The 26,705-nt window shown below is 46.7% G+C and overlaps 1 protein-coding gene across 1 annotated transcript; it reads right to left on the reverse strand.

Moving 5' to 3' along the window:
• On the reverse strand, positions 1-24,736 carry KIF2C (kinesin family member 2C). Its single transcript, XM_080654781.1, has 21 exons — positions 24,524-24,736; positions 23,205-23,299; positions 19,329-19,424; positions 19,116-19,164; positions 14,341-14,463; positions 12,212-12,334; positions 11,349-11,449; positions 10,619-10,714; positions 10,205-10,259; positions 9,956-10,118; positions 7,761-7,851; positions 7,453-7,516; positions 7,284-7,375; positions 5,487-5,629; positions 4,575-4,779; positions 4,366-4,476; positions 3,509-3,576; positions 3,057-3,162; positions 2,857-2,970; positions 772-895; positions 1-646 (listed from the first exon to the last, which is right to left on the reverse strand). Exons 1-21 carry the CDS (start codon positions 24,585-24,587, stop codon positions 564-566), a joined length of 2,166 nt encoding a protein of 721 aa, XP_080510907.1. The 5' UTR covers positions 24,588-24,736; the 3' UTR covers positions 1-563.
• Positions 24,737-26,705: the final 1,969 nt, after the last annotated feature.

Consider the following 26,705-nt stretch of genomic DNA (forward strand, 5'->3'; position numbering starts at 1 on the left):
CAGATTTTTTTCCTCTTTATTGTTAGACACAATGTATAACCACAAAACAAAAAACAACAGGGATCCTCTTAGATCTTAAAACAGCAAAGCAAGGTAGGGAGAGGTTCCAGAAACTTTTAAATGTATAAGACAGTTTAGTGCCCAGATCAAGGGTGTGGATGGCAGGTCACAGCCACCACAGCTGGCCTAAAGGCTCCTTTCCTCTCCCCAAAGCCAGGGCAACTCCAGGGAGCCCTCCACCAGCAGCCGGTCCACGCAGGCAGAATGCTGACCGGGAGAAAGCTCTATGCCAACGAGCCTTCCCCACTTGGAAAGAAGGGCCACATAGGATAGTTAAAAGTTCCCTCCTCTCATCCTTGCTCCCTTCAGGACTACAACTGAGGAAGGAAAGGAGCGTCCCATGTCACTCTGATCCCCTCCCCAGCTGCCCTGGCTCTGATGCCCCAATACTTGGCATTTACCAAAGCCTGTTTGAGCTCAGAACCAGGTGCCCAAAGTTCACTGGGGAGAAGTGGGGTGGTGAAAAGGCTGGGTGTGACACCAAATATCTTTATTTGCAGTCGTCACTGGGGCCGTTTCTTGCTGTTTATTTGTTTGCTGGCCTGTTCTTCCAGCTGCATGGCCAAGCGTAAGGCCTTGATGTCATCTGGAAGGAAGGAGAGGTGGTACACTAGGGGTTAGAAAGTGCCTCGGAGGCCCCATTCCCTCAGGGCAGAGCTGCCATCACCTGCAATGACCCCATCCTGCAGCTCCCCATCCAGCTGCACCCACCTTGCAGGGCTGAGAAGTGCTTGGCTTGCTGGGCCAGGGCAGACTCTGTCTTGTTCACAAAGGTCTCCAGGTCGTAGTCGGGCTGCTCGGTCATCTCGGAGAGCTCAAGCCAGCTTGGCGCTTGCTGCAATGACACAGGGAGCACCTTGCCGGTTCAAACAATGACCAAACTAATTTAGCAAATCATTCCTAACTGCAATGCAGATGGCCATTCCTCCAGATGGCCCACACCCTGCCTCCCGATCCTCTCCTGCAGAAGTCCCCAGACTCAATTCTTCCTCTTCCATATCCCAAACTTGTCCCTATCCCTTATATCAAATGAATGTTATCATCTGTCTTGATGCTCAAGCCAGAAATCTGAACAACTTGACTCTTTCACCCTGTTGTCCCCAAATCCTACCAAGTCCACCCTTTAATGGTTCTTGAATCTCATGGCCATTGCCAGACTCACTCTAGGCACCAACATCTCTTTCCATCAATCTCCTATTGGCTCTCAACTCCTAAGTGCCTCTACTCTCTCCCCCCATGTTCGCAAACCAGGCTTCACACCGTGGGTACAGTGATGTACCCAAAGCTCTGATATGACTTTGGCACCAGTCTCTGAAACTCCCTTCAAAGGCATACACTGTCCTCCTAACGAAGTCTAGGCCTCTGGTCTGAACCATAAGGCCCTTTAGCATCAAGTCCCCGCTGACCTATCCACAGCTTAATCTCCCTTCATCATCAGCTCACACCTTTTGCTCTGATCAGAGCTAACTTCTCATGCTTCATGAAAGTACCACGTCCTTTTAAACATTTGTACCCCTGAGTACTCAGGGAGGGAGGACATGCCTCAGCAATTATCTTCCACATTCCCTCTCTCGTTCCAAGGGCCTCAAGCTCTTCCTTCCTGCTCTGCACCGGGGACCCCATTGTTACGGTGCACTTTCGGGCCTCTCCCCTCCACCTGCTCTTCCACAGTAGGCGTCATGGCAGTGCTAGCACCTGTCACTTACTAAACACTGACCACATGCTGGGCACTGGTGAGTGCTTTCTTTTTTTTAAAATTAATATATTTTTGATTTCAGAGAGGAAGGGAGAGACAGAGATAGAAACATCAGTGATGAGAATCAATGATTGGCTGCCACCTGCACGCCTCCTACTGGGGATCAAGGCTGCAACCCAGCATGTGCCCTGACCAGGAATGGAACTGTGACTTCCTGGTTCATAGGTTGACATTCAACCATTGAGTCATGCTGGCCAGGCTGCTGAGCACTTTAAAAGCACATTAACCCTAGCCAGTTTGGCTCAGTGTATACAGCGTTGACCCACAGACTGAAGGGTCCCTGGTTTGATTCCAGTCAAGGGCAGGTACCTCTGTTGCAGGCTCAATCCCCAGATCCCCAACCCTGGTTGGGGCGCAGGTGGGAGGCAACCAATGGATATCTCTCTCACATCGATGTTTCTTTCTCTCTGTCTCTCCCCCCCTTTCTAAAAGTCAATGAAAAATATCCTTGGGTGAGGATTAAAAATAAATAAATAAATAAATAAATAAATAAATAAATAAATGCACATAATTTAACCCTCAGACAAAACCATCCTGTCTTAGCCATCTTAAGGATGAAGAAACTGAGGTCCAATGAGGCTAAATGACTTTCACAAGGAAATCACTTATGAATAAAATAATCAGGGCTGAACAAGTCTTACTTCAGGGCCTACTATCCATACTTTATGTTTTTGGTCCTTGGTTGCAGCACAGGGGCTGGCATACAGAAAGTACTCACCGAACATTCACTGAATAACAAGGTCCCTGCATATAAACGATCCTCCAAAACCCCCAATTAGGAGCATGGTGGAGAGACTAGCTCTGGCTAGGATGGAGGAAAGCTTGTGTGCCAGGCTGAGGAAGAGGGTGTGGTATTAGCTGCCCTAGAAGAATGGATGGGTGAATAGGTAAAGAATTGAGGAATGCTAGGGTAGAGGGCTGCCTCTTGCCAGGTCAACCTGAAGACCTGTGGAAGCAAAGCCCAGGTCACATTCAGGCAATGGTGCTGAGCACAGCGGCGGGCCTGTGCTGGGGTGGATATGCCAGGGCCAGCTGCCCACCTGGACAATCTCCTTGAGCTCTTCAATGGCCCTCTCCTCCAGCTCCCTGATCTGAGTCATGGCTTCATTAAAGCTGGACATCTGGGAAGACAGTTCCTCTTCTTCCTTGGAAAACTAAAAGGAGAGACACAAGAGTAAGGCCCAGTTCCCATCTCAGCAGGCCATGTTTCTGTCTTGCTATGCCCCATCCTGCCCCTTACATTGCTTGTGATCAGAGACTCCTGAAAGCTGGCTTCTGTATCTTCTGTTTCCATTTGAATTGGCTGCTCCCCACTGGGCCCACTGTGGGGGCTCAGCTCCTTGACCCTGAGGAAACAAGAAGGTTTCTGATCCCATAGCAACCTTGTTGGCACTCACACGAGTGCTGTACCACTTAAGACTGCCAGCCTTGAGGCTTCAAGGGGATGGAGGAGCAGCTTTGCCTCTGGCCTAGGAAAAGACCCTCATGCATGCTGACTCCCTACCAAGGCGTGGAGGGGATGGGGACAGACCTAGCATCATGTCAGAATTCCCGAACCTCAGGTTCACTGAATCATGGAAGAGTAAACAGTAAGCACTGAGTCCCAGGGCCCCGTCCCTCTTTCATCACCGCCATTCCTTTCTCCTCTCCCACATCCTGCTCCCCATCCCACAGGGCCATAGGGACTGGTACCTGTCTGCGTATCTTAGTGTATTTAAAGTATATTCACAGGAGCTTATGCCTGGTGAGATCATGGCAATCTGCAAAAGAAGGAATGGATGGTTAAAGGTTGAGGATCATGGAGAGAGGCTGCCAGGAGGAGTTTCTCCAAGCTATTGGACCCTCACAGTATTGGGGGAGAGCTCATGAAGCACCCATTCCACCAGGCAACTTGCTCCACTGCAAATTAAAGCTCCTTAAAAAGTTGGTTCCCTGCCTTTAAAGGCAAATCTTATGACCCCCTCCTTTATCTCTTCACTGACCCATTCCTCACACTGAGGTCACACCTTAAGGCTCTGTGGCTCCAGGAGCCCTCATCTCATCCAGGCTCAGGATAGTGCCTCAGGGAGAAGGCCTTAGAGCTTAATCTGAAATCCCCATCTTCCCTGCACACATGGGAGAGAATATTCCTGGAGGTGAGCAGACTCTAGCTAGAAGGGCTTGTGGATAAAATAAGGAAGGGATAAAAAGCCATTCAAGGCCATAGCCCTTCTCGTATTCCAGGCTGGAAGCCAAGGAACATGAGGGAGGTCACAGAAGCCAGGATGCCTCTCTCCTGCTTCCCCAAAGGTCCTCCTTCTGAATTCTAGAGCCTCCTTTCCACCAGGTAAGGGAGGAATGACCTCCCCCAAACTCAGAGCTGCGGGGATATACGGAGTACCTCCTTTCCTCCCCTGGGGCAGGCAAAGCGGAGGAGTCTGGAACTGAAAGGCAGGGATGAAGCTCATCAAGTTAGAGTCTGTAAACCCAGACAGCCAAGGACACTGGGCCTCCTGCCCAGGATAGGCCTACATGATGTCCTGCACCACCTCCACAGAGCCCCTACTCACCATACAGGTCCTTGAGTTCTCCCCAATAAAGGAGTCCCGTAGCACCTGTGTCAGCTTGCTCTCGCGGAATGGGGTGTGAGCCTTGTTCTGTCCCAGGGCCCTGATGCACTCCTGTGGGGCACCAAGTGCAACTGAGGTCCTTTCCTTAACCTCCACTGCCCACTTCCTCCCCCCACCAGCAGTCCCCACCTCTAGCTAGCCCCTGCTACCTTCAGAGCCAGGAGACTTTTGTTGATTTCTGCGCCTTCCATGCGGGTCTGCCGGTCAGCACTGGAAGTGTCTGCACCTCGTTCGTTCCCTGCCAGATCCACCAAAGAGAACTTGCCATGCACTCTCCCTTTGGCTCGAAGGAGAATCTGGAAGCAGGCATGGGAGCGGGAAGAGTTGGAGTTGGCAAATGTCTGCCCAGAAGTCCTGTGGTAAAGGAGGGCAAAGAAAGGCTATGAGCTTCTGAAGTCACCAGCCACCCCAGTCCACAGCAGTGAATTCTCTGGTAAGAGAGGGACACCGGTCAGGACACAAGAAGTCCTGTGTCTTCGTCCCAGATTTCTGTTCTGCCTTCCCTGGGCAGAAGCTCTCCCTCCAGCAGAGGAGCTGGTAAGTTTTCCTGGCAGCCGCAGAACTGGGTTCTATGCTAGGGGCATGGCCAGACCTGGGGGCCCATAAGGACACGGGGAAAGATGAGCTACCTCTGTTGCAGGATACACAGGGAAGGAGGGGTTGTATGAACCACTTGCCAAAACGTGAGGGCCCTGCAGAGGGCAGCTCGCTCCCTGAGCCTCCAATGCACCAGCCTAGGGCCTGGAAGAAGAGACTTCCCTACAGGAGCTATGGCTCCAGCACTTTCAACCTAGAACAGACACAGAGCTCCTGTCTCCCATCACAGAGGGAGGGAACAGCAAAGAGAAACCCAGACAAGAAAGGAAGCTTGCCTTGGTTAGCTTTAAGACACTTTGAGTTGCTCCTGATGAGCTTCTTAGAGACCCCTTACCACAGAGGCCTTCACCGTGCTCCCCAAGCCAGGGAGAGTGGGGCTCTGTGGAACCAGGTGGGATCAGAGATAGTCTGTCACCTGAACTGGGCATGAGAAAGTAGCCCCTTCCCCTCACCAGAATTCTGACCTGCAGGCACTGCCTATGTCGATCATCTTGATGACATCGTCAGCACAGTTAACCAGGTGCTCCTGCAGCCCCAGCACCTGCACCTGCTGCTTCCCATCCTCCAGCACACGCAGCTTGGCCTTCTTGTTCAGCAAATCGAACAGCTGTGCCGGGCAAGGGAACAAGGCTAAGGCCATCAGGCACTGGGCACCCCACCTGACGCCTCCCTCCTTCAGGGCCTACCCCAGCTTAGACAAGGGCAGGCAGCAGGAAGGGAAGACAGAACCTGAGCTGGGCAGACTAGCAGAGGGTGTGGGTTCTGAATTGGGCTGCCTCAGCGTGATGTGATTCTAATACTTCACTAGCTGTGTGAACCTGGGTAAGTACTTAACCACCTGCAGCATAGTGATGGTAACACTTCCTTGTAGGGTTGTTGTGATTAATAAGTGAATTGGAACAAGTAAAGTGCTTAGAATAGTGCTTAGAACATAATGTCATATTAGCAGCCCTGCCTGGCCAGGTAACTCAGTCTTGTCTCTACACGCCAAGGTTGCAGGCTCAATCCCTGCCAGATCTACCAAAGAGACACATACAAGAATCACCCTGCCCTGGCTGGTGTGGCTCAGTTGGTTGGAGTGTTGTCCCATGCACCGGAGGGTTTCAGGTTCGATCCCTGGTTGGGGCACACACCCAGGTTGCAGGTTCGCTCTCTGGTAGGGGCAAGTGCGGGAGGCAACTGATTGATGTTTCTCACATTGATATTTCTCACTCTCCCTCTCCCTTCCTCTCTCTCTAAAATCATTGGGGACATATCCTTGGGTGGGAGGATTAAAAAAAAGAAAGAATTGCCCAGCCAATGTGGCTCAGTATTTGAGCATTAACCCATGAACCAGGAGATCACAGTTTGATTCCAGGTCAGGGCACATGCCTGGATTGCGGATCAATCCCCAATAGGGGGCATGCAGGAGGCAGCCAATCAATGATTCTCTCTCATCACTGATATCTCTATCTCTCTCTCCCTTTCCCTTCCTCTCTTTGAAATAAAAACATATTTTTAAAAAAAGAGTCAACCAAATAAATGCATAAATAAGTGGACAACAAATCAATGTTTCTCTCTCCCTCTAAAATCAACAAATAATTTTTAAATATTAAACAAAAATCAACATAGCTATTATTATCTAGATCCTGCTCTAAGGAAAGCAACTCTGCAAAAATGAAGAGTTGTATGTGTGAGTATTCATGTATACACACAGAGAGGGGGGTCAGGAGGAAGAGAGGATGAATATGAGAATATGGGTGATCAAAGGAAAGTTGTGAAGGAGGTGGGTTGAGGGAGTACAGGGCACACTCAAGGCAAAGTTCCCATCTGAGAGGAGCCCTGAAGAGTATTCCTGTCATACCTGTTGACTATTTTTTTTAAGCCCAATTACAGCTTTTTTTTTAAAATATATTTTTATTGATTTCAGAGAGGAAGGGAGAAGGAGAGAGAGATGGAAACATCAATGATAAGAGAATCATTGATTGGCTGCCTCCTGCACGCCCCACACTGGGGATCGAGCCCACAACCCAGGCATGTGCCTTTGACTGGACTCGAACCCGGGACCCCACAGTCCGCAGGCCGACGCTCTGATCCATTGAGCCAAACCAGCCAGGGCACTTGCTGACTCTTGAGTACCATCCCACCATCAGAGGAAATCCCCATATGTCAGGGCAGAGCTTCACAGTCCATTGTTTGGCTTCTACCATTTCTAGCCAACCGCAAGGTTTTTGAGAGTTCAGGGGCCCCAACAGTATAAACAGGGTCTCCTTGTCAGTTACCTTCCCATTATAGATCTCAAAGAATGTCACATAGACTTCCAGGCCCAGGTTCCGGTAGCGGGGCTGATTCTTCATGAGGAAGACATCCTGGGCTATGGGAGAGAGCATGAATTAAGTAAGCAACCTGCTTTCTGTGCCCAACCCCATGGCGGCAGAAGACACTACTCACAGGCCATTGCATAGATTCCTTTGGATGCATTCTGGGCTTTCCCAGAGAGGCCTCCGCCCATAGTCTGCAAAAGGAAGGGACAGAAGACCTTGGTAAAGGGCCCTCGGCCGAGGCTAGAGCACTACCGGCTTCATCACCCCAGTGGGCCACACCGAAGTTGGGAGGCTCTCTGCACCTGGCACAAGCATTATCTGGTGATGGAGCATCTACACTGAGGGGATTTTATACACAAAACTGTCTTCCTTTTCAGGGACCTAGAGCAGCCCAAGCATGGGCAAATTCATACCCTGCCATGCTTGAATACTCACATGTGTCTTGCCACTTCCTGTCTGGCCATATGCAAAACAGGTCGCTTTTCCGCCTTGGAAAATTGTGTGTACCAGTGGCCTTGCTGTGAACCTAGGAGAAAGGATAGGGAAGAGTGTATTATCTCTGACCAAAGTGTGTACCCTGGAACATGGTCCTGCTGCCCTTCCCCTGCAGAACTTCTGGGTCCTCCATTCCTCCTTCCAAGCACTAGTACTCCTCTCCTGCAAAGGGGTCCCACCTGACCTCAGCCCCACTTACAAATCTGAAATTCTCCTAGCCAACCGGAGGGGGGGCGGGTAAGGGGGCTGGACTGACTTTCCATGAGCAAGTGGATGGCCCACACTCTGAGCCACCAGCCGCTCCTGACTCTGAAGACATAGATGAAAGCCTGAAGTCAGCAGCTGACTTCCAGAATAAGATACACTACAAAGATCAAAGGAAACCCTCTAAAGTAGGAGCCGAAAATGTTATAGTCTTTGTGGACCATGTAGCTATGTCACATTAAAAAACAACAATCCGCCGAAACCGGTTTGGCTCAGTGGATAGAGCGTCGGCCTGCGGACTGAAGGGTCCCGGGTTCGATTCCGGTCAAGGGCATGTACCTTGGTTGCGGGCACATCCCCAGTGGGGGGTGTGCAGGAGGCAGCTGATCGATGTTTCTCTCTCATCGATGTTTCTGGCTCTCTATCCCTCTCCCTTCCTCTCTGTAACATATCAATAAAATATATTTTTAAAAAAAAACAAAAACAAAAACAAAAAAAACAAAAACAAAAAAACAACAACAATCCTTTAAAAACATAAAAAACATGCCGGAACCGGTTTGGCTCAGTGGATAGAGCGTCGGCCTGCGGACTGAAGGGTCCCGGGTTCTATTCCGGTCGAGGGCATGTACCTTGGTTGCAGGCACGTCCCCAGTACGGGGTGTGCAGGAGGCAGCTGATTGATGTTTCTCTCTCATCCATGTTTCTAACTCTCTATCCCTCTCCCTTCCTCTCTCTGTAAAAAATCAATAAAATATGTCTAAAAAATAAAGATCTCTCCCTCTAAAAAATAAATAAATAAAAAATAAAAATAAAAACATAAAAAACATTCTTGGTTTTAGAGCCATATAAAAAGGGACTGTGAACCAAATTGGGTCCAAGTTTGTCAACTTCTAGTTTGGAGCAGTGTTGTCCAATAGAACTTTCTGTGCAGATGGAAATGTTCTAGATCTGTGCTGTCCAGTAGTAGCCACTTCCACATGGGACTGGTGAAGCACCTGAAATGTGGCTTATGTGATTGAATAATTTAATTTTTAATTTTATTTAACTTTTATTAAACAGCTACATGAGGCTGTGGGTGCTTTATTAGACAGAGCAGTCCTAGAGTTTGCTGAGTCTGCAAAGCCCAGACGGTAACAGGGTGGCTGCACAAGGTACTGGAAGAATCCCTGAAGCCTGCCCAGCCTCAGAGAATGCAATGGGTAATACCTCACTTCTGAACCCCTCAAGGATGCACTGCTAATGCTGCAAAATGGCATATGGCAGCCCAGGAACCAGAACCAGAATTAGAACCAGAGCCAGCTCTATGTGAGCTGATCCAAAGAAACATGGCCTCACCTCCTTTTTTGTTGAGAACCCCACCTTCCCACCTCCAAATCTGCCAACCGGCCTGACCCACATTCTCTGCTCCTCCCCATTACAATGGAGTGTCCCTGTTCCATCACAGGCCACCTGTTCGCCTTCTGCTGGTTCTCTGAAGCACCTTCCCTCAGACTTCTCTCCTGCAGTTCCCCACTCCCTTTTCTTCCGGTGCATCATCTCCATTGACATGCAAATGTGCTCTGTATCTCCCATCTTAATAAAAATATCTTTGGTGCCCAGCAGGCATGGCTCAGTGGTTGAGCATTGACCTATAAACCAGAAGGTCACAGTTCAATTCCCGATCAGGGCCCATGCCCAGGCTGTGGGCCCGCTGGATCCCCAGTGTGGGGAGTACAGGAGGCAGCCAATCACTGATATTTCTATCTCTCTCTCCCTCTCCCTTCCTTTCTGAAATCAATAAAAATACATTAAAAAATAAAATAAAACATGAGAGGAGGCCAGGAAGGGCTTTAGAATCCAGCATGTCTGTGAGCAGTGTTACCGCAGTGTCTTGCATGGAAAAGACTAAATAGGGCGGGGGGGGGGGGGCGGTGAGAAGAGGCGAGACTAACCTATAGATGACTTCATTTGAAGCTGTTTCATCAAATGCAAAGTCAAAGCAGAACGACTGGTTCTCCAGATACTTTGTTAAGTCCACTTTTAACTTGGGCTCATGTACAAAGAGGAGACACTTGCTAGGAACGGAAATCACATCAATTTCTTTCTTGGCCAATTCTGCAGAAGGAGAGTATTTTCAGGGGATGCTCCCTGGACACAGGAATCCTCTTTTACTCCAAAGCCCCTTTCTGACTGGAGTTTACCTTGTTTATTCAGCGGGCGTTTCCTAACACAAACGCATATCCTGTGCTCTTCTATCTTCAAGAGAATGAGAGGATACAACCAACCAACAGAAGGTTAGGGCAGTATTAAAGAAAGCTTCTCCAGAACCCCTCCCCTCCAATCCCAGGTCTGGCCCAGTCAGGAGCCAAGATCTAACACTAGGACCCTGCCTCCCCATTAGTTACTTAAGAGCACCTAAGGTAAGGTGGGGGTAGAGGGAAGTTTATAAAAATCAGACCCTTATCTAGGTCTCACTAACTTCAACTCACCAAAGGATCTTAAAAATACCCTCAACATTGAGGGAAGATTTCTCGATGTTCTCCTTTAAAGTTTTCTGTCTATTAATTGCAAACCTACTCAGGAAGGGGAGGTAGAAGCCCTTTGGGTTTACTTACAGGATCAGTCATAGAAAGGGGATGACAATCCAAGGTAGCCCGAAATTCTTTAATCATCCGGGCAAATTCCCAGTTTGGAAAGCTGTTGTCATACTCCTGTTTGGGACAAGAGCAAAAAAACACTGACTGCTAAGATGTAAGTGCTCTTAGACTTCAGTACTAAGTAAAAGCAACATCTCTCCTTGTGCAATTGGCCCATCAGAGTTGACAAAACCCCCACACCATCTCACTTCCTCCCACCCTGACTCTAGGCTGAGAACCCAGGAACAAAGCCCTGGAAATAGAGACTGGCAAGGGGGCCTAGGCATACACCAAACCACTCTAAGAGCTGGGGTGAGGGCCACTGAGGAGATCAGAAGGCTGGGATTCCCCAGAGCAATGAACCCAACTAAGGGGAAATGCTCCAAACTAGACCTGCATTGCAGCACCTCCACCACGCGCGCACGCCTTCCCCGCCCCCCCCCCAAGGAGGTTGGGGAAACAGGCAACTGTGCTGTGTGACAGGCGTGCCCACCGAACAGTCAGCATGAAATAGTCCCCACGTGAAGGCCCTCAGAAGAATATCTGACTAATTGTTCTCTGAATCCTGATGAGATACCAGTTAAGCTTCCGGGATATCAGAATTGGAGCCTCAGTAATGCTGGGGCCCAACTGTATCTGTGTTGCCATTAACACTGCAGTTAAGGATATCTGTCAAAAAACCCTTGCCCTAGCTTCCCAAGAAAGATACCTGAGCTCGCTTTGTTCTCATTTCAGAGATCTGGGCCCTCTTCTCTTCTCGTTTGTTCTTCATTTTTTCCATTTCCTTCACAATACATGATTTCCTACGAACTAGGGGAGGAAAAGCTCATTCTTTTACTTGTCTAGGCCAGCCAGCCTGTTCTTCTCCAGCTGCTATACTGAGTCCAGGGCCTTTCCTAGGACTAGGCCTTCTCAAGACCTTTGCACTTAAATCACCATATGCAAGGAGAGGAAGCAGTAGATGTGACTCTTGGGATGGTCAAACTCACCAAGTAAAGATTTGCCCACGTGAGTACTCTAGGTCTAACCCAAACTCTCCCCATACCTCTGTGGCATTTTCTCAACAACCAGAGAGGTGAGACTATCACTGCTCAGTCTTAATGGTTACTCTAGGCCAGTGGTTGGCTAACTCATTAGTCAACAGAGCCAAATATCAACAGTACAACGACTGAAATTTCTTTTGAGAGCCAAAAACCGACTTCTGCGCATGGGCCACGAAGTTTCAATCGCACTGTACGTGCGCGCCTGCACATGGTATTTTGTGGAAGAGCCACACTCAAGGGGCCAAAGAGCCGCATGTGGCTTGCGAGCCGCGGTTTACCGACCACTGCTCTAGGCTGTTCTTCAGGCGTCAGCCAAGACACTATAGTTGTGACAACACCTCAATTACATTAGAAGGTTTCTGCCAGCTTAAGGGGAAGGGGTCACCTTTGTGCAAAATTGATTCCATGGCCAGAGGGAAACATGCCCCCAAGTGACAAATGCAGTTTGAACTCAAGGCAGACCAGGTTTGAAACAGAATGAAACTGTCCTGCACTAGGAGTAGGGCAGCAGACAGCTCAGCATGTCTACCTGAGTTCACTGGGTTTGCAGAAGAGCTGCCTCGCACGGAATGGACTTGCTCTTCTACCTCCTCGCTGACCATCGTAAATGGTATTTCAGCCACTGCAGGGCAGGAGTTCCTAGGGGGGCCAGCTGTGAGGAAACAAGAGTCATTGGAGAAGCCGGCAGGCTACTGCAGCTGTACTCAGCTGAGCCCTCGTGGCTCATGGACCAGGAGGATGGCTACTGACTGCCAGCTCAGCAAGAGCTTGGGCTCCTATAGTGTGAGCAGAACTTGGGTTTTTGCCTTTATCTCAGCCCATACCCTGAACCGGACCAGTATCTCTACAGGGTCTGGCTCCTGGATCAAGAAATCTTGACTACCCTGCCCTGGCTGTTTTTGCTCATGGTTAGAGCATTGGCCTATGGACCAAAGGGATGCAGGTTTGATTCCTGGTCAAAAGCACATACCTTGGTTACAGGCTCCATCCCAGGCCCTGGTCAGGGTGCATGCAGGAGGCAACCAATCGATATGTCTTTCACATAGATGTTTCTCTGTCTCTCCCCCTTCCACTCTCTCTAAAAAAAATCAATGGAAAAAATAGCCTCAGGTGAGGATTAACAAAAAAAAAAAACACACACAAAGATCAATGGGAAAAAATATCCTTAGGTGAGGATTAAAAAGAAAGAGAAGGGTAACTCAGTATGGGCTTCACCATGAAGGGAAAAGCCTTTTAAGGCCTGAATTCCTTAGGCTTGACCCAAGCATGGGTTCTTCGGCCAAGTCTTTCTACTCATTGGGAGAAAAGCCAGGCCTTTCTGACTTTCAAAAGCCTTGGAACTCAAAAAAACAAAACAAAACAGCCTTGGAACTCGGGTGGTTAACAGGAGCGAAGACTGAAAAGCCAGCAATAATAGAAACATGAGCAAAACTAACCATACTAATTCATATTAATTCAACCCTGAAAGGTACAACCCATGACAACTCATTACTTCCCATACTTGGTCATGATCCTTTACCTTCATTTTGTAAGAGCTAAATTTGATATATGTAAGATGTAATGGTTGGGTATCTTACAAAATCTTCATCTACTTTATGTATCTAATAAAAGTTGACAATTGCCTGGCCGGCGTGGCTCAGTGATTGAGCACTGACCTATGAACAGGGAGGCATCGGTTCAATTCCCAGTCAGGGCACATGCCTGGGTTGCAGGCTTGATCCCCAGTGCAGGAAGCAGCCGATCAATGATTCTCTCTCATCATTGATGTTTCTATTTCTCTCTCCCTCTCCCTTTCTCTCTGAAATCAATAAAAATATATTAAAAAATAATATCTTGCCGAAACCGGTTTGACTCGGTGGATAGAGCGTCAGCCTGCGGACTGAAGGGTCCCAGGTTCGATTCCGGTCAAGGGCATGTACCTTGGTTGCGGGCACATCCCCAATGGCAGGTGTGCAGGAGGCAGCTGATCGATGTTTCTCTCTCATCGATGTTTCTAACTCTCTATCCCTCTCCCTTCCTCTCTGTAAAAAATCAATAAAATATATTTAAAAAAAAATAAAAAAATAATATCTTAATCAATAAAGAAAAAAAAAAGAACTGGAAAAAAAAAAGAATTATGTCTCTTTTACAGAGCTCTGTGGCCTTCTTGGACACAGTACTGATATGTATTATTAAAAATATTCTCATTAGTTCCTGTATGCCCCACAACAAAACCTTGATGCAAATCATTTCTAATTAAGAAAAATATAATGGATCAAATTTTCATTAAACCAGAGTAAGTAAGTAAATAAATAAATAAATGAAAAGAAGTCAGGATTATAGGTTTCGTTGGGGACTTAGGAGCTGGAAAGAGTACCTAAGGGGGACTTTTGGGTGCTGGTAATGCTCTGTTTGATCTGGGTGTTAGTTATATGAGTGTGTTCAAGAACTGTATATACTCAATGATATGTTCACTTCTCTGTATATACTGTATATTATGTTTCAAGTAAGGGGGGAAAAAGATTTTTTCCAGATAAGGGAGCTGTGGGGCAGGGGCAGAAGAATACTAAGTACCAAGCCAGGGTATGTAGGAATCTTAGGATATTCCAGAACAGATTCAGGAAATGTGTGAGGAGCTGCTCCAGGGCGTCAAACAGGGAGAAGAGATTCATTACTCACTAGGAACTAAGAACTGCTTGCGGGAATTGGCACGCACGGGCAGGTCCACCTCCATACCATCCTCCTTAGGGGTGATGCGAACCTCTGAGAGAGTGGACATGCGAGTGGAGCGGCTTCGGAGACCTGAAGAACCGGGGACAATCAGTGTAGCATGATAAGGAGGGCTGGTGGAGCAACCCTCCAGATTCTATACAGGGTGAGATGGGTCCTAACCACCAGGAAAGGAAAAATTAGACAGGCTAAGTACTAGTGACCCCAAAACTAATTTGTTCACATTCTGCAAACCTGAGAGCTCCTAAGGGCAAGGATATCTCCCACAAGAGCATCTCTCTGTCTTGAGCAAATGGAGGGATCTACAGCCAATATGAAGTCATTTCTGGAGAGATAGACCTAATCCTTCACCTACCATTCTACAATGTTCTTCCCATACCTCAAAACAGTAGAAGATAAATAGCAGTTATTCCCACCTGATGGAAGGGAACATTAAAGTACAGAGATATTAAGCAACTTGTCTAATGTCATTTAATTGTAAGAGTCAGAGCCAGGATGTGAACCCAGGACTGTCAGATTCCAAAGTCTGGGCTTTTCCCACAGCTTCAGGAAGCTTTACAGAGCCAAACTTCGGCCACACATCAGAAACCCAGAGAATCAGTTACCCTGATTTTCTAGAAGAATGCTTAACTGAGAGAAACAAATGAGTTATATTTAAATTCTTGTTCATTTCTAACCATCTTTGTAGTTTTCCTACATAAAGAGAAACAATCCTATCTATACTAATAGCCTAGGTGGTCATCATGCCCTCACGCATCACGCCCTAACGTCGTCACAAGATGGCACAATGGAGGTGGGGCCTGGCAGGTCGTGGCAGGGGAGGGCAGTTGGGCTGGCAGAGGAGAGCAGTTGGGGGCCATCAGGCCGGCAGGGGAGGGCAGTTGTGGGCGATCAGGCCAGCAGGGGAGGGCAGTTGGGGGCCATCAAGCCGGCAGGGGAGCAGTTAGGTGTCAAACAGGCAGGCAGGCAGGCGAGCGGTTAGGAGCCAGCGGTCCCAGATTGGAGGAAGAATGTCCAACTGCCGGTTTAGGCCCAATCCCGGGATTGGGCCTAAACCGGCAGTAGGATATCCCCCGAGGGGTCCCAGATTGAAGAGGGTGCAGGCTGGGCTGAGGGACCACCCCCTATGCACAAATTTCGTGCACCGGGCCTATAGTATTGTGTGTGTGTCTATATATGTGTGTGTGTATATATATATATGTATGTGTATATATATATGTGTGTGTGTGTGTGTGTGTGTGTACACACACACACACACACACACACACACACACATATGGTTAAGTGATCAACCATATGTCCGTACATCCAACTGACCGGCTGGTACATATGACACACACAGGCAATTTAAAAATAAACGCTGATTTGCGCATGAGCAATACATATAAAGCTCTCGAAATGGATATTATTGAAATCCCTCATAAAATGATTTGTAACATATCTATTATTGAAACTACCTTTGGAAATAGCATATCTGTAGATAATATTAAAAATATATCTAGCCCTAACCGGTTTGGCTCAGTGGATAGAGCGTCAGCCTGCGGACTCAAGGGTCCTAGGTTCGATTCCGGTCAAGGGCATGTACCTTGGTTGCAGGCACATACCCAGTAGGGAGTGTGCAGGAGGCAGCTGATGGATGTTTCTCTCTCATCGATGTTTCTAACTCTCTATCCCCCTCCCTTCCTCTCTGTAAAAAATCAATAAAATATATTTTTTTTTAAAAAAGAAAAAAATATAACTAAACGTGCAATTCTTTGTCCTAAAAATGAGCACATTCATAAATTAAATGAAAAAATTTTAGATACACTTGATGGAGATTTTCACACCTATTGGAGTGATGATTCCATCGATTCAACAGATGATGCCAAAAAGGAAAATTTTCCCATCGAATTTCTTAATAGTATTACTCCTTCGGAATGCTGTGTCATAAATTAAAATTGAAAGTAGGTGTAATCACCATGCTACTGAGAAATCTTAATAGTAAATGGGGTCTTTGTAATGGTACTAGATTATCAAAAGATTTCGACCTAACATAATTGAAGCTGAAGTATTAACAGGATCTGCAGAAGGAGAGGTTGTTCTGATTCCAAGAATTCATTTGTCCCCATCTGACACTGGCCTCCCATTTAAATTAATTCAAAGACAATTTCCCAGCATTTGTAATGACTATTAATAAATCACAAGGAAAAACTCTAGACAGAGTAGGAATATTCCTACCTGAACCCAATTTCAGACATGGTCAGTTATATGTTGCTTTCTCTCTAGTTCGAAGAGCATGTGATGTTAAAGTTGTAAATACTTCATCACAAGGGAAATTAGTCAAGCACTCTGAAAGTGTTTTTACTCTTAATGTGGTGTATAGGGAGATATTAGAATAATTTTTTAAAAAATATACTTTGATTTTTTATAGAGAGGGATAGAGAGTTAGAAACATTGATGAGAGAGAAACATCAATCAGCTGCCTCCTGCACACCTCCTACTGGGGATATGCCCACAACCAAGGTACATGCCCTTGACCGGAATCGAACCTGGGACCTTTCAGTCCGCAGGCCAACGCTCTGTCCACTAAGCCAAACCGATTAGGGCTAGAATAATTTTAATAAATTTATCAGTCATTGTTTTTAATCAATGTTGTTTTTATATCATGTTTTTGTTGTTTTTATATGTCTTTGTTGTTATATCATGCTGTTATTGTTTATTAATAAATTTATATATTATTTTCATATACATTTTACTAATTTTCTTTCATCTCTGACACTTCTATTATAGAGAAAGGGCGAATAGCGATATTAAAATATTTCTTCTAACTAATTTCCTTTCAATGTGCATGTATCTGTGTACCGGGCCACTAGTTCACCTATAAAATAAAATAAGTCAAACAGCCGAAACCGGTTTGGCTCAGTGGATAGAGCGTCGGCCTGCGGACTGAAGGGTCCCGGGTTCGATTCCGGTCAAGGGCATGTACCTTGGTTGCGGGCACGTCCCCAGTGGGGGGTGTGCAGGAGGCAGCTGATCGATGTTTCTCTCTCATCGATGTTTCTAACTCTCTATTCCTCTCCCTTCCTCTCTGTAAAAAAATCAATAAAATATATTTAAAAAAATAATAATAAAAAAAAGTAAGTCAAACATTTGGAAACAGAACATGTGGTGTCATGTAGGCCAAGATCAACTTGTACTGAATTTCTGAGTCTCCTAAATTTAGGTTGATCTGATGGCTCTATATAATCCATGTCTTTCATAAAGAGCATAAATTATTAATATTTTCCTTTTTCCCAAAAAATTTATAATCTTGTGCTTCATTCCACTGTTCAATAACATGCACCTTTATTAAGATTTTTTTTTCCATTTACAAGGAGCTGTGGCAATATCCCTTGGGGTCAGGCATGTGGAGTGAGACTGCTGCCACTTCCATCTCTCCTGCAGGCCAGCAAGAGAGGGCCAGCACCACACCACTCATGCCCAGCCCAAGCTCACAACTTTCATCCTGGGCCAAGGAGTTACTTTGGCTCCTGGGATAGCTAGATCATGCAGGGCAGTGATATTCTCTGCACTGGGATAGGCCATGCAGGTATAGCTGGTTCTGAATAATAAGCTGGATTTCTTGGGCAGTTTGTGCCTCAGCCACCCACTATGGTCACAGACTATTGTAGTCAAAGTAGGTTTATGCTGACTTCTGCAGAGAAAGCCCAACCTTTTGAGGCATTGCTGAAATCCCACTCATCCTAACCCACCCCCCAGATCTCCATAGCACCATCGACTAGACCAGTGGTCGGTAAACTGCGGCTCGCAAGCCACATGCGGCTCTTTGGCCCCTTGAGTGTGGCTCTTCCACAAAATACCACAGCCTGGGCGAGTCTATTTTGAAGAAGTGGCGTTAGAAGAAGTTTAAGTTTAAAAAATTTGACTCTCAAAAGAAATTTCAATCGTTGTACTGTTGATATTTGGCTCTGTTGACTAATGAGTTTGCCGACCACTGGACTAGACCATACTTTTAAACAACCTGGACCTAGCTTTTCTCACAGCTTGTTCACCAACTCACTCCAAGGCCCATTGTTCCCCTGAGGGAAGAAAACAAGCCTGCCCAAGCTGATTACCACTCTGGATTCTACAACAAAGACTTCTAGACCTGTCAGCAAATTTCCCAAATGCACCAGGTCCCTGAGAGGTTGGTCTAAGAGCTGTAGGTTGGATGGCTGGATTAATTTCTTTTTTTAACTGGCTTGAGGGATGACTGACATACAAACGCTGTAGATATTTAATGTATTCAACTTAATGAGTTTGGAGTAAGTACGCACCCACATGAAACCATCATCACAACCAATGCCATAAACATACCTATCACCTCTGAAAGTTTCCTCCCACCCCCTATGTTATGGTTATTTTTTCCTTCTGTGGTAAGAGCACTAATATAAGATCTACCCTTACAGTAAAATTTTAAGTACACAATGCAATACTGTTAATCATAGGCGCTATGTTGCACATTAGATCTCTAGAACTTATTTATCTTGCATAACTGAAACTTTGCACCCTTTGACCAATACCTCTCCATTTCCTCCTCCCTATAGGTTGGATTCTTCCTCACTGAGGAAGATGGGGCAGGACTCAGCTCACATAGAAGCCACCTGCTAAACTGGAACAATAAGTCTACTTCACAGGTTCCTAAGCCCCAGGAACATCATTCAGGGCACAACCCCATGACAATAAGCCAGTGGAAATCCATTTACCTTCCTTTGGAGCAGGAATTTTGGAGTTGACTGATCTGCGCTTTTGTTTCTGAAAAACAAAACATACCACCACCATATATGGCTCTTATCAATTCTCAAGGGCCCAAGCACCGGGCTGAAGTCCAAGGTAGTCTCAGAAAACAATCCAGCAAAGAGCCAAAAGCCAAGTGAATCCTCTGGGGCACTGGCTGCAGCCAGATGACAGGTACCTACCATTACATTCACCTGCAGAGGCAGATTATCCTTCGGGTGTAAGGGAAGAGGCTGTAAGAGTTCTGGGTTTATTGCAGCCACATCATCAAAATCAATCTGGAAGGAGCAAATGAAAGTTTCAATGAAATAACATAGCTTTTTCAATCCAATTGCATCTCTGCAACCAAGATTCAGACTTTACCAACTTTAAGTTCCACCAAGTACCAATAGCTATAAATAAATATTTATTCCTTAGCTGTGGTTTACCATCTAGATGGATATTGGTTTCTGATTTCCAAGCTACGGTAGATGTCAGTAATGAGAACGAGATGAAGAGAAGACAGGCAGGCAGGCAAACAGTCGAGTAGTCCACGGTAGATTTGGGATACCTGGTTCCCCTACTGTTCTGCTGGGCAGTGGGATCCTGCTGGGCACAGTGCCCGAAACACTTCTTGCTGGCTGACACGAAGGAGGAAACAAGTTCTAACTGTCCCAGTGATAGTTAAAAAGGATCTTATGGGCAGGGACATGTTCCAGAGAGCTGCTACCTAACCCTAATCTACCTACATTTTTCTAATAGGCCCAGAAACTTCTTCACTATTCACAGCAGCCTGCTCATGCCTGCAGTGAGGTCACAATTCTAGGTTTACATCACCAGAGTCCTGAAACTCTCTAGGAACAACTCAAACACACTAGGGTGAGAGCTTTACTTCCTACTTATTAACTGGCTTATTAAACAATTCATTATGCATCCTAGCCAATTTGACTCAGTGGATAGAGCATCGGCTTGGGAACTGAAGGGTTGTGGGTTTGATTCCAGTCAAGGGCACATACCATGGTTGCAGGCTCGATCCCTGGCCCTGGTCGGGGCATGTGTGTGGGAGGCAACCAATCGATGTGTCTCTCTCACATTGATATTTCTCTCTGCCTCTCTCCCTCCCTTCCACTCTCGCTAAAAATCAATGGACAGCCCTGACCGGTTTGGCTCAGTGGATAGAGCGTCAGCCTGCGGACTGAAAGGTCCCGGGTTCGATTCCGGTCAAGGGCATGTACCTTGGTTGCGGGCACATCCCCAGTGGGAGGTGTGCAGGAGGCAGCTGATCGATGTTTCTCTCTCATCGATGTTTCTAACTCTCTATCCCTCTCCCTTCCACTCTGTAAAAAATCAATAAAATATATTAAAAAAAAAAAATCAATGGACAAATCCAGAGACAGAGAAGCATCGATCAGACCGTCAAACCTCAGAGGGAAGGTAGGGAAGGGTGGGGGTAAGGGGGAAAGATCAACCAAAGGACTTATATGCATGCATATAAGCATAACCAATGGACACAGACACCAGGGGGGTGAGGGCATGAGTGGGGGGATTGTGGGGCAAAGGGGGGGATAAGGACACATATGTAATACCTTAATCAATAAATAAAAATAAATAAAAATCAATGGGAAAAATATTCTCAGGTGAGGATTAACAACAACAAAAATGTATTATGCACAAGTAAGGCAGTAAAAAGAGATATTCAAAGATGAATTAAGACATATTGCCCTTCGTTGAGGTCCTGGGGCGGGGGCGGGCTGGAGGGGTGAATCGGGGGGAAAATGGGGACATATGTGATACTTTCAACAATAAAGAATTATTATTTTTTTTTTTTTTTAAAAAAGACATATATTGCCCTTGCCTTCAATGAGCTCACGTTCTAATGTGGGGAGAGAAGTCATATATATACAAAGGGCAAGAAACCAAAGTAGCATGGGATAGACAAGGAAGACAGAGTAACCGAATGCAAAAACTGGCAAATACTTCAATAACCATATGTCTGTCCACTTTTTTTGGACAGCTACAGGCCCTTACTACATATCCCTCCCCCATTTCCGATCCCTAAACTCCAGAAAGTATAAACAACATGGGAAACCAGAACCGTAATCCTAGTTCTGACACTAACTGCTTTTCACATTGATGATTAAGGGTGAACATCCCAGGAGGAAAGAATAAGAGTGTGAAGGCAGCAAGGCCCTAGGCATGGTCACAGAGTGGGGAGCTGCCCTACTTGCCCCTGGCACAAGATATTCTGTGTGATAGAAAGAAAAAGGTTGATTGGGATCAGATCTTGAAAAGCTTTTGAATGCCTCACAAGAAGTTTGGACCTTATTCTAAAGGCAATATGTGAGACACAACAAGAGCTGTATTTCTAAACAAACAACAACAAACCAAACCAAAACAAATTATAAAGAACTAGCAGCTGGTTGAAAGAAATTTCTTTATTCAAGAGCAGATAATGTAAAGTATTCGATCCATTTATTTCTCCAACACAGCACATAAATATCTGCATACCTACCATAAGGTGCTATCCTAAGCAAGCCCTGTACATTTATCTCATTAAGCTCCATGAAAGAGGGCCCAGGTCTGTCTCACCCACACCTCTGTATCACCAGCACCAAACACAGTGTCTGCCTTTTTTATTGTATTGTCTCTTGTGTGGCACTTTGAAACCTGCACAAAAGGATTTTTTGACTAAATCCTTACAACAACCCTATGAGGTTGATATTATCATCCTCACCTTATAGATGAGGAAACTGAATTTTTCTAAGAGAGGCAGAAACATGTCTGAGAACATATAAAGTAGTGGCAAAGACAGACTAGAACCCAGGTTTTCATACTCCTAGCCTGGTGACCTCTTCACCACACCTCAATGCCTCTAAGCATAAATGTCTTAGTCACAGCTCTCCTCTCCTCAAAATTCTTCCCAGGCACCCCACTGGCTACAGAATAAAACCTCAAACATCTTAGTGCCAGAGATGAAGACCCAGCAGCCTGAGCCTTCTACTGATTGTAGCCAGCTTCTTCATTAGTCCCCATGAGGGCCATCTGCTAAACTTTCCTGCCCACTCCCACAAGCCCTGCTCATCCTCAATAGGTTCCACCTCTGAGTTGCCCTAGCACTATTCACCTGTACCATTTATCACAAGTTGCCTTGTTATGTGGTGTTTCAGACACATACTTTTGTCTTCTCAACTAGGTTATCAATTTTGCTCCCCAAACAATTATCATATGCATTCAGAAGCTAGCTTAGGTGAGCAAGGTTTTAGGATTCCGTACAGTTTGCTTTCTACAAACACCAGAAATTGTTGATTGCTGCAATTCAGAATATTCAGAATAGGCCTTACTAAATAAAATCCCAATGCATCCAAAGAGCATCATATTTGAGATCAGGAAGGACAACACAGCATCAAAAACAGGCTCTCAGCTCGGCTGATGTGGCTCAGTGGTTGAGCAATGACCTGTGAACCAGGAGGTTAACAGTTCGATTCCAGGTCAGGGCACATGCCGGGGTTGCAGGCTCAACCCCCAGTAGGGGGCGTGCAGGAGTCAGCCAATCAATGATTCTCTCCCATCATTGATGTTTCTATCTCTCTCTCCCTCTCCCTTTCTTTCTGAAATCAATAAAAATATGTTAAAAGAAAAAGAAAAACAGGTTCTCGCCTGGCCAGCATGGCTCAGTGGTTGAGTGTCGACCTATGAACCAGGAGGTCAAGGTTCGATTCCCAGTCAGGGAACATGCCCGGTATGGGGCATGCAGGAGGCAGCCAATCGATGATTCCCTCTCATCACTGATGTTTCTATCTCTCTCTCCCTTCCTCTCTGAAATCAATAAAAATATATTAAAAAACAAAACAAAACAACAGGCTCTTGGCCAAGGTTATGATTCTGATCCCCGGTCAGGGCACATACAAGAAGCAACAAAATAAAAGAAAAACAAAGCAACCAATGAATGTGTAAGTAACTGGAACAACAAATGGATGTTTCTTTCCCTCTCTATCTCCCCCTAAAATCAATCAATAAAAAAATGTTTTAAAGGCTCTCACCAGTCCCATTTTCACACAAATCTTTTAGGTAGAACCTACCTCTTTGCCCTTTGTGGCACCTCCTTCTATCCATTCCACTGAAACACAGGCTTTCTCCAAGTCCACAGTCCTTACATTGGCACTGTGAATTAGGCCTAGAATATAAAAAGGCCAGAGTTACCCATCTTTTTCACTTTTAAGATCCCCCAGAGAACCTGGTCAATGTGGCTCAGTGGTTGAGCATCGATCCATGCACCAGGAGGTCTCGGGTTCTATTCTCTTTCAGGGTACATGCCTGGGTTGTGGACTCAATCTCCAGTGGGGGCCGTGCAGGGGACAGCTGATGGATGTTTCTCTCTCATCGATGTCTCTCTCTCTCTCTCTTCCTCTCTCTCTAAAAATCAATAAAAACATATTTTTAAAAAGATAAAGATCCCACAGAGACTCTCAATGAGGAGTTGACCTGAAGGAAAGGACAGCTGCCTTTCTTTTTAACAGGAGACAAACTTCCTGGCACTTCACCCATAGGACATCCCACAGTGAGGTGGGCAGAGAAGAAGTCTTAAAACCGAGTTGCAGGGGATAAGGATTCAGCCCCCCCTCAAAAGAGCCTACAGAGTGGGGCGAAGGTATTGGGGTGGGCAAACTTTTTGACTCGAGGGCCACAATGGGTTCTTAAACTGGACGGGAGGGCCGGAACAAAAGCATGGATAGAGTGTTTGTGTGAACTAATATAAATTCAAAGTAAAGGAGCGGAGGGGAGAGCAAGAGAACCGGATAGAACAGCCGGATCCGGCCCGCGGGCCGTAGTTTGCCCAAGGCTTTGTCTAGTCCTTGGGTGAGCTGTTCCTCAACACAGCACTGAGGCTCTAGCGCCCTCGGGTTTCCCTACCTTGATCCTGACGGTTCTCCTAAAGACAAGTAGCTACTTAACAGAGAGAGAGAGAGAGAGAGAGAGAGAGAGAACAGAATTGCAATCTCCTGAAGAGCAGGGATCTGTCTTGTTACACTGAATCCCAGTGCCTGACACACTGCAGGTGCGCAATATTTATAGGAGAGTAGAGGGGCTTGGAAGCCGAGGTCCCTGCAAGACCAGGGCAGTCTCAAGGGAGAATTTTGGAGAGGAAGTCACTCTAGCAATCCTAGCTTCCCTGGAAGGTCCACTGGCCCCGAGGAGCCCCGCCTACTCCCAGAGGACCAACCACCAGGCAGGGGGCCCCAGCCCCGGGTGGGGAAGACGGATTGCCAGTGCAGAGACCCGGATCTGTGGTGAGGGAAATCCCCAACAGTGTCTCAGGGCCCTGCCGTTTGGGGAGGGGCAGTCATTTCAGCCGTCTCCGAGCCCACGGTCCCCCAGGCCTCGGGACCCCGCCCCTCACCATTACTGCGTTGGATCTTGATGTCGAGACCGGGAAACAAGCGGGCCTGAAACGCCGAGTCCATTGGGTAGTCAGTCGGCAGATGCGCCGGAAAAAACACACACCAAGAACCTCCAACTCCCCTAACTCTACGAAGTCTTAACGCCCGTAAACCGCCGCAGTTTAAACCCCGCGCGCCAGCGTCCCTGAGCTTCGTCACGCCGTCGCCGGCCTCGCTTCCGCCAGTCAGCCGCGCCCCGCGGAGCCTTTTGGGAAACGTAGTTTCCCGTCGGTCTTCCGGCGCCTGGAACCGCCCACTTGTCAGGCAGCACCTCGGAGCGCAGGGCCTGCTGGGAACTTCGGGAGCCCGCGGGCGGGCTGTTTCTCCTTCCTGGTTTTATATCCAAGGGCTCCTGGACTGCTGGGTCCCCCAAAATGGAAACTTCAGTGTGGTGTGTGGAGTGTGGTGTTTGAGCGAGGGCTCTGGGGACCTACACGTCTCCGGCTCCTTCAGTTACTAGCTCAGTGACCGCAGACAAGTTAGAAACCGGACTCGGTTTCCTTCTTTGCACAATGGGGAGCGTGTTTCCTCCCGTGGGAAATTACTGCTGAGTTTAAAGGAGGAACTTATGTTTGAAGTGCATGGAAGACAGATTCACTAAATATTGTGTCTACCACGTGCTAGGCATGGTGCTAAGTGCTAGAGGTAGTTCTTTTTTTGTTTTTGTTTGTTTGTTTTTGTTCTGGAGATAGCAGTTCTTGCTCTCCTTGACTTAACATTCTAATATGAATAGAGGACAAAAAGAAGTAACAAGTAAATTACGAATTGTGGTAAGTGCTCTGAGGGAAACTGAGAGCTGGAATAGAGAATAATAGAGGAACCTACCTTAGGTGAAGTGGCCAGAAAAGAAATCTTTGAAGTGACATTTAACCTGAGTCTAGAGAACTAGGAGGAACAGGCCATATCAAAATGGAGGGCATGGAGGTGGAGAGCCTTCCAGATTCTGATTTGAGAATGGTGTGTGCAAAGGCTCTGAGGTAGGAAAAATCTTGGTTTGGAAGAACCCAGAAGCCAGCGGGCTGATAGGCAGTAGATGAAGTCATTTGTCATCTATCTGGTAGCTTGTAGTAGTGATTTTGGCTTTTATTCTAATGAGAAGTCATCGAAGTTTAAGCAGAGTGACAGGACCTGAGTTACATTCGGTGTCATGCCTATCAGACTTGCTGCTGTGTGGAGAACTGACTTGAAGAGGGCACGACTAGAAGTGAGACCATTAGCAGGCAAGAGAGGATGCCTGCCTAGCCTAGGTAGTGACAATGGAAAGTAGCCAAGAGAAAGGACTACAGGTGCATCTTGTTTGGGAAATGGCGTGAATGGGTCTTTGCTGGTCGGTTTGTGAAAGGATTTCAATCTAAAATGAAGCCAGAGGATGTGAAATGGAGATTCTCACACGTGCCCTCAGAGGAAAGGAACTTGAGAACTGAGAGACTGATTTCTCATAAATGCCTGACTTACAGAAGATGGAGACTTATCTCCGGAACAGTGAACACCCACTAAGAATCTCTCCTCTTCCTCAAGTCAGTGAAATTACTGCTTGGACTCCCCCTCTTTGTGCTGCTTGCTCATATATACATCCTGTCCCAAACCCTCAACAGACTAGCCTGTAGCTTGCTACAGCATGGGTTTCCAAAATTGTAATTCCTCTGCTGTTCCCTAAAACAAACTCAATTTCTGGTCATCTGCGTTTGCTTCAGTCTACCTCATTACTTAGGTTGACAGGTTTGGTGTGGGGGTGAAGGAGAAGGAGCAATCATGGATGACTCTTGGTTTCTGGTTAGAGACACTGAGTGGATGATGATCCATTTTTGAAATAAGGGTGAAGGAAACAGGTTGGGGGTGGGGTTTCATTTTGGTCGTTTAGTCAGATGTCCAGAAGACTTCAGAGTAGAGATATCAAATAAGCAGTTGGATATACAAGCTCGAGTTCAAGGAGAGATCAAGGCCAGAGACAGAGGTTTGGCAGTCGTTTTATGTCATTTGGAGTCAGGGAATTGGAGGAGATATCCTAGGGAGAGAGTGTAGTTGGAGATGAGAAGACCCATAACTGAGCCATGGGGCATGTCAACACTTTGAGGTAGGGCAGAGGAAGAGGAGCAAAGGAGATGAGATTAGGGTTGTTTGAAGAGATGAGGAAAACCAGGG

Source organism: Plecotus auritus, assembly GCF_963455305.1.
Source record: "Plecotus auritus genome assembly, chromosome: 2".
Classification (NCBI taxonomy): Eukaryota; Metazoa; Chordata; class Mammalia; order Chiroptera; family Vespertilionidae; genus Plecotus; species Plecotus auritus.